The 8,433-nt window shown below is 44.8% G+C and overlaps 2 protein-coding genes across 2 annotated transcripts; one reads left to right on the forward strand and one right to left on the reverse strand.

The window, feature by feature from the left end:
- The first annotated feature begins 170 nt into the window (after positions 1-170).
- LOC147973829 (uncharacterized) lies at positions 171-2,468 on the forward strand. Its single transcript, XM_087525108.1, has 4 exons — positions 171-433; positions 598-901; positions 1,353-1,991; positions 2,070-2,468. The coding sequence occupies exons 1-4, from the start codon at positions 171-173 to the stop codon at positions 2,424-2,426; spliced, it is 1,563 nt and encodes a 520-aa protein (XP_087381234.1). The 3' UTR covers positions 2,427-2,468.
- Positions 2,469-2,678: 210 nt separating this feature from the next.
- LOC125529641 (uncharacterized) lies at positions 2,679-5,828 on the reverse strand. Its single transcript, XM_087522272.1, has 2 exons — positions 5,617-5,828; positions 2,679-5,330 (listed from the first exon to the last, which is right to left on the reverse strand). Exon 2 carries the CDS (start codon positions 4,429-4,431, stop codon positions 3,703-3,705), a length of 729 nt encoding a protein of 242 aa, XP_087378398.1. The 5' UTR covers positions 4,432-5,330; positions 5,617-5,828; the 3' UTR covers positions 2,679-3,702.
- Between the last annotated feature and the right edge of the window lie 2,605 nt (positions 5,829-8,433).

An 8,433-nucleotide genomic window follows, 5' to 3' on the forward strand; every position in this document is an offset into this window, starting at 1 on the left:
AAGAGTAATGCGCGAGGGAATTTGGAGAAGTAACGGTGGTCCCGGAACTCGAAGAGGCCGGGGCAAAAACTCTTGGGACTCTACAAACCGTCTCGTATTCCTTTGGTTTGGTTGAGCAAACGGCCGCCATACCCATACCATACGTGCCATCACTCCTATCTCAGCCGGCTATGGCCGCCATCAAGATCAAGCTCGTCGTGGACAGGTCGCGTAAGCGCGTCCTGCTCGCCGATGCCGGCTCCGACTTCGTCGACGTCATCCTCGGCTTCCTCACGCTCCCCCTATCTGCCGTCCAGCTCGCCGCAGGATCATCCTCGCCGGGCTGCCTGGCAAACCTCTGCGGCAGCGTCGACCGCCTCCGCGACGCCCAACTGTTGAAGGTTGACGCCTGCCATGGCACGCTTCACAGGCCAACGCACAAGGACGAATTCGGGTCTGTATCTCATTCTTTTTCTTCGTCTTATATACCGGTTGCACTACATGCGACCAATTTACATCTAGGATTTCTTCAGATTATCACAAGATTGATATTGCTGTCTGTCTATCGCATTGGTTATATTATATGCATGCATGAGAATTCTTCTTATACGTGTGCAGGTGCCATCGTTCTCTCTGCTCAGCGTGTACTTCTTCCGTGGAAAAACATATTGGCCAACAGCGACACCGCCGAAGTTGCACGCAATGCTGGGAGATCGCCATGGCTAGGCTGGTGCATGTGTACAACCAAACACCACGCAAAGAGGTGTTCTCCAACTGGAAAGAACGTTTTGTGATCAGCGACGACTTGGTGATCAAACATGCGTCGACGAGCAATGTGGTGTCTTTTCTAAGGGGGCTCGGCGCAGATTTTGGAATCAGAGATGGCTACGAGGAGGTGGACGTCGACGTTGGATGGACCGAGGTAAACATAATTCTTTTGTTAATTCTCCAGAATTTCCAACATACTAGTAAATACTAGAGCAAATGCATGGGCGGTAACTGAACTTGCCACAAAAAACTCACTGGGAAATTTCCAACATAGTAAAAACTCAAGGAACGGAGGGAGTAAAATACATTGGCAGTGACAAGAATGTGATCAAACTGAGTTTTCGTCACAAGTTTAATCACCGTCGATGCATTTTATTCTAAATACTATAAGCCGAAGATTGCTCTTTTAGAAGGTGTGTAACTTAACTGAAATGTTTGTGAAATAGTAATAGTAGTTTATATGAAGCCATGAAGTGATTTTGAGATAAGGACTGAGAATGGTTGGAAGTGGCACGATTCAGACAGCTGATCCAAACTGAATTTGCTTGGCCTGATGCTTACCAGCTACCTATCACTAATGGTTGAATTCTTTTCATAAATTTCAGGTGGTTTCCTTGCTCAAGACCTGCATCTCATCCACCACAATATTCACCGACGTGTTTCTCGCGAAAGGAAATGGTCAAGCTGTTCGCACAGTTTTGGCAAAAAGATCATTACTCGCGGAGCTCTTACCCACGATTCCCAAGCCTTCATATCAAGAAACCGGCGATCCTACAGTTTTTGAATCTCATCCACAGGTCCTCATCAAGCTTTTCTACGACAGGAAGGACAGGAAGGTCATGTATGCAGAGTGCAAGCACGAGTTCGTAGACCTGCTCCTCAGCTTCCTGACCTACCCCATGGGATGCATCGTGAAGAACCTGGCCGACACCTCTCATCTGTGCGGCAGTTTCAACAATCTTTGCAGGAGCATTGTCGGTCTAGACAGGGCTGGATTCTTGACAGGCCCCTGCTTTCGTGACATAAAGAGGCTGCTGGACCCAAGCCTTGACCCGTTCAAGATAGGCCGCTCCTTCGGGAAAGATAAAAGATCATGCCATTCGTGTCATCCTGAGTTTGTCAGGAATCACACATATGTGGTTGACAATGACCTTCGTATGTATCAGGCTTCTGCAGTGTCGGTGCTGAAGCACTGGCACAAGAGAGACCTGGTGGAGATGGACATTGCTATCAGCAAACAAGAGGCAAGTCTAGTATAGTACATGCCCTAACAGTTGTTTTATAGTTCTTTCTGAATAATAATGTGTCGCAATCTGTTACAGGCTGTTGCGCTACTGCGAGCGGTGGTCAATTCGAAGACTGCGCTCACGGATGCGTTCAAGGGGAGGTTTCAGCAGGAAGCACAACAGTTGCCACCTTCAAAAAGAAGAACAGGCTCACCATCGGTGGAGAAGATGCAGATCTTTGTCAGGATCTTTGCAGGTGAGACAATCACACTTGACGTGGCAAGCTCTGACACGGTCGCTGCCGTCAGGAGTAAGATCCAGGCGAGGAAGAAGCTAACGGACTCTTGTGGGTTAGTATACGGTGGCAAATGCCTGCAGGATCCATGGACCCTGGCTGATTGTGGCATTCGCAGAGAAGCCACCATCCATGCTGAGTTTTTCCACCGTGGTTAGCTAGCTAGAGATCACCAGGCTTGCTTGTCACGACGTCCCACGTAAGCCCGCGTCCTTCATTGGACAAGTATTTTGGGACGGAAGGAGTATTAACTAAGTATGTTTGCTGTCATCAGCATAGACTAGTAGCTCGGTTAGCGGGATGCGACTCCATATCCATACTTACCGAGAATAAGAGTGATAAGATTTAACAATGAGAATCTGGATATCAATAACAGAAAACCCATGAGATCATATAATTATTCTTTTCAGTGGAAGAAAAAGATCACTCTGTTTTTGTAGTTACATAGAGGCTTGGCACTATGTTGTGAGCTAGTAGTTTCAACAGTAAATGAAGGAATCATTAGCGTCATAGGGTGGCATCGCAGTGTACGGTGCTTATAACAATCAAACAAAAGGGCGCAACTTGTTACACTCTGAAGAAACTTGGCCAAGGGGCATAATAAAAGAAATATATGTCTCGATAGCATACCTTATTTTTCAGTTATACAACATAGCAGAAAATAGCAGCACAAGAGTATAGACGACTTACATTAGCAAAACTAAACATGTCTAATACCATTCATCAGAGGGCGCTTCCTCTTCACCGCTCTAGCTTGCAGCTCTCGAATCTCATAAGTTTGGATGTAGGTATGGTAGGGCGGTATCCGAGACTTCCATAGAAGGACCTTAAATGTCCCCCCTTGAGGCCTGGCGATTCCATACAGAACATCTACGGCCATTATCTTGGGAACTTCCTCTTCAGAACAGCATGTCTGATTAGTACCAAGAACAAGAACATTTCAGTAGTTCTACCCATTCGTTGAAGATACACAGGTTTATTCCCACTGAGAAGTTCACACGGATGCACCCCAAACTTACAGAGCTGCTTCTGCATGCACCCTCGTCGGAATGCCAGAACCTTGCACCAGAAATCGATGTTAAAATTGGCTCTCAATACACATGCAGTGATGCTTGCTTCAGCGAGATTATACATCAATTTTGCTATCTCCATTGCCAAATACACAAGCCCCGGGTGCATCTTGGGATCTGTACTTCCAAATGTAATCACCTTGAAAAAATACCAGAATGCCTCATCAGACAGATGCTTCAGTACTAGAGTCTGTGTTGTTCCAAGCTTTATGATCTTGTCAGACCGGCTTGTGATAATGATTTTACTACCACCTGTAGTGCTCTGTCGGCAAAGAGAGCACAGGTTTTCCCACAGATCTTCATCAAGATCCCCAACTATGTTGATGATGATCAGCAATCTCTCATTATTCTCATATCTTGCTGCTCATCTGCCTCTCAAAGCGGCTACGTCTTCAGCTCTGAAATTATCATGCCTGAAAAAAATAATCTGGGGGAAACGATCATGTACTCTTTCGTCTTCGCAGATATGACCGACAAGAGTGCTCTTTCCAACATTCTCTGGACCAACAATTGGGAGCACATCGAAGCTACCAGTGCAAGATTGTGTGCACAGAAGGAAGTTCATAACTACTTCTGTCTCCCTCTGGCGGGCAAACATGCACTTGTCCAGCAAGAGATGCATGCTGTAAGGCTGACGATGCAAGCGAGGATATGTTGTCAGGAACCTCACCATCTCACTGGCATCAAGAATCATGGATCTCAAACCGTCGAGGGCCTCTTCAAGCGCTTCTGATGTTTTCTTGCTGTTGCCGCTGGAGAGACAGAGCCATTGTGCATAACGAAATTTGGACACGACCCCAGATTGACTCACAGCCTGAATATTCTCCTCTTCTTGGTACGCTTGGCATCTGAAGTTGTCGAGCACATAGTAGCCTTGGTACATGGCATACCTCAGCATGCTAAGCTGCTGGAGCATTCCATGGTTTGTGATGTGCCGCCCCATGGCCTCGTCGATGATGACCTGCCCCCCGAGTAGAATCCTCTCTAAGCCAGCCTCCACGGCCTCCACCGGTGGCTTGGAGTATTTGTTGATGATGGAACTCATGGATCTTGATATGAGTTCACCCATCAACGCAGAAATGAAAATCTCCATTTGCGGGGACTAGGGGGGCTTGTACCTCGGGAATGAACGCTGAGCTTGGAAGTTGAATAGTTCATGTCTCTGCAAACTCCTTTTATGCTCCGCCCCTGCCTCCATGGTCATTGTTGGTTATCAAAGTCATGGTTCCTGGTCAAAAAAGGAGGGATCGATTTGGGACTAGGGGGACTTGTATCCTCAGGAATGAACACTGGTTAGCAAAGTCAACCTTGCTGGTCAATAGTAAAACGTTTTACCACAGAAAATGGCCAGTGCTCCACTCACTAGAATTGGATCGATTCCATGCACCCCATCCGTTGTATCGGGTTGCAACTTTTGTTGCTTTATCACATAGACATGACTGGTTCCTAATGGCAGGTACAACACTAGATCTCTTGGGCCATTGTTGACGAGCCATCGCCACACAGGTCTGACTAACTCTTGGATCTTTGTTGGCGGACCATCACCATGTATCTTTCTATGAGACAGACTTGACTGAGAACCAACTGTCCGGTCGTTGTTGCTGAAGCATCACCACATATTTTTCGCTGCATCAATCAAACAGACTTGACTGAGAACCAACCCTTGGTTCTTTGCTGCCAACACTTCATTATCATCTGAACCTAGTATTCAACTAGCCCGAACTTGAACAGCAGTTCGGAGCATAGCGTATCTGTCAAGGAGAGACTTGGCATGCACTGACCAAGTCCTACTACAGTTTCAGTCTGCAGAAATTTCTTTGTGTCCAAAGGAGCTCCAAAGCGCATATTTAGTTCTCAAAGAAGCTAAAGGGTATGTATACGGTTCGAATACGATATTTGTATCGTGATATTGATGGAGTGGATACTTTTTTCTCTCCGAATGAGCCATAACTGAAACCTGAGAAAATTCAACCGACCTCCCTCGAAATCAATCTGTATAAAACAAAACAAAACAAAACAAAAATGAGTCTATGAATCATTTATTCAGTTAACATTGAAATAAAACTGTTGACAGAAATTGGAATCGCCCCTGCTAGTGCTCGGCGCCTCGTCTTAAAGCTGTTGAGCTGATACCTGCTAGCCTGCTCCATGGGCCTTAAAAACCCTAACTTATAATTTGATTAAAATCAATCCGGGTTTCACAAATTTGATCCGCAAACCACTTGTTCAGCTAATGAGATTGAGATAAGTCGGAAAGACAGAGAGATCGAGAGCAAACCTGTTGAAAGGAAACGGGATCTCTCGCCTTAGTTGTTGAGCTGCATCTAGCCTGCCACCACGGTGAGGGTGGAGGGCGAGTGGCGGCGGACGAGTGCACCGGCGAGCCGACGGCTGCGGGGCCAGGCGTACGGCGTCGGGCGGCGGTGCTGCCTCCTCTCATCCTCTGCTGTTGCTCCCACAATTTCTTCCTCACTCTGATTCTGAGCAGCTTTTTTTTTTAGCAAATATGCAGAGGAGCTCTCGCACAAATTGGTCCAGAGCTCGTCTGGAGCCTGGAGGCCTTCTGAATTACTGGGCTGCTGCATTTCCATCTTCATATGGGCCACTGGCCAGCTGGATGACTGGGCTGCTTACTCTCACAGACAGGAACGTTTGGTCTATGGTGTACACACATCCTATATTTTGGTCAATAAATATATACATCCTACATGGAGAAACAATTTAGTAATTAAATGAAAAATCCAAAAATTCTGAAAATGTTTCTGAAATATTGAACCTCCATTGTACTTGTAAAAAAATCCCAGCAAAATAAAAAAAACGTTGTAATCTTTTCAAAAACAAATCAGCCAAAATAGCATGAATAGGGACCTATGATAGCAATAATTTTTTCCCTAAAGTCAATTCTAGAATTTTATTCGTGAAAATTTATATACTAGTGCAAAAAGGTTTATTCTAAAAAACCTCTATTTTTTGATATTTTTTAATTATTAATTGTTTCCCCGTATCAGGTGTATATACACCTAGGAACCAAAGGGTATTTCCCTTACTCTCAGCTGCTATTTTCTGCTAGTTGTTACATGGGAACATAGGTGAAATCGTGTGGTGAGCGCGCCGTTACACAGGACTTGCTACACGGAGCCCCTTTTTCAAAAAAAAATAAGTTATTTAAAAGTTCCAAAAAAATTCTACAAATACATATACATGTTCTTCAAGTATGTGTAAAGTTTTATTAACTAATGCGATTATTTGCAGTCTACACAAAATACCTAGTCCAAATACAACAAAGAAAAAGCTCAATTTTATCTAGGTATTTATCTTTTCTTGTGTATCACATATGAACATATATGTTCATGAATTTTTCTACGTGCATTTTCATATTGTTCCTGAGTGATCGTATGGCAATTTTTTCTACTACATTTCCCAACACCATAAGTTGCACTATGTTGTGATCCAAATTCATATATAAGTAGAGTAACTTCTGACAGAGTGAAGCAGAGTTTGAAGTTAACCCATATTGACTCGCCCCATGCCAGGGAGTGTCGGCGCAGACTTTTTTTTTAATATTGCAGAGCGAAAGGCGATACGTGTACACACACTTTATGCCTACTAAATCGTGTGTGGAAGTTTAAATATCACACCCGGTCTTTTTTTTGTAATTGTGTGAACTATATCGCACGCAATACAACTCGATGCAATGTATGAGATGTTGTTAATTATCGCACACGGTGGTGGAATTCAACCAATCTGTCTGAAAATAGCAATAGCAGACGATAGTAGTTTTGAAATGTGTGGGAAGAACACTGACATTGGTCACACAACGGTTGGGTTGACTTGTGTAAGTCAGCTAGATGGAAATGCTGTGATGGCTTACACTAGTATTGCTCAGTTTATATACATCAAGTACAGGTTCAGTTACAGCTCAAGCGATGGTGGATAATTAAGAGAAAGGTCTCTAGACCTTCCACATTCTAACACTAAGCTATAATGATCATAATAGGCAGCACTAACTGAATCCAAAGGATGCGTTGCTTAACATTCCCCCGCAATCTTAACCTGTGCTAAGGTTTGGATTGGAACGTAATCGAGTAAGCATAACCTTAGTGAGAGGCTTGGTGAATGCATCAGCTACTTGATCTGCTGAAGAAATAAATTTGACCTCCAAAGCACCCATGGCTACCTTCTCTCTCACAAAATGAAAATCAACTTCGATGTGTTTCGTGCGGGCATGGAACACCGGGTTCGCCGTGAGATATGTTGCGCCGAGGTTGTCACACCACAAGACGGGCGCACGAGGCTGAGGAACACGTAGTTCCTTTAATAATGATTGTATCCAGGTTGCTTCAGCCGTACCATTTGCCAAAGCTTTGTATTCCGCTTCTGTCGATGATTTAGACACGGTCGGCTTGCGTGCACTCCATGAAATAAGATTCAGACCGAAGAAAATTGCGAACCCGCCAGTAGAACGCCTATCATCGCTACAACCAGCCCAATCCGCATCCGTGAACACACTCAATAGAGTTGAAGGCGAGCGCCGAATATTTAAGCCGGTCGACACTGTCCCTTTCACAAACCGAAGTATTCTCTTCACTGCTTCCCAATGAATATCAGTCGGACAGGACAAGTACTGGCACACCTTATTAACGGCGAATGAGAGATCAGGCCGTGTTAAGGTCAAGTATTGGAGAGCGCCAACCGTGCTTCTGTAACGAAAAGCTTCATCTTCGGATAGTCGATGACCAGATTCCCGACTAAGCTTCTCATGAGTGCACATCGGTGTTGAGACTGGTTTGCAATTTGCCATGTCTGTACGCTGTAAAAGATCAAGAGCATACTTCTTCTGATTAAGAGTGATTCCCCCGGAATTGCGAAGCACCTCAATGCCCAAAAAATAATTAAGAGAGCCAAGATCTTTCACAGGAAATGTGACGGAGAGGTGCTGAAGAAGTCGTGTCATGGCCGATGATGAAGAACTCACAATGACTATATCATCAACATAAACCAGCATGTATATGGTGACACCACCGCGTGCAAAAATGAACAAAGATGTGTCAGCTGCTGAAGGATAGAAACCCAGCTGCTGAAGACGTTCACTCAG

The sequence above is a fragment of the Triticum urartu genome, chromosome 5A (assembly GCF_056163025.1).
Source record: "Triticum urartu cultivar PI428250 chromosome 5A, HENAU_Tu73, whole genome shotgun sequence".
NCBI classification, from domain to species: Eukaryota; Viridiplantae; Streptophyta; class Magnoliopsida; order Poales; family Poaceae; genus Triticum; species Triticum urartu.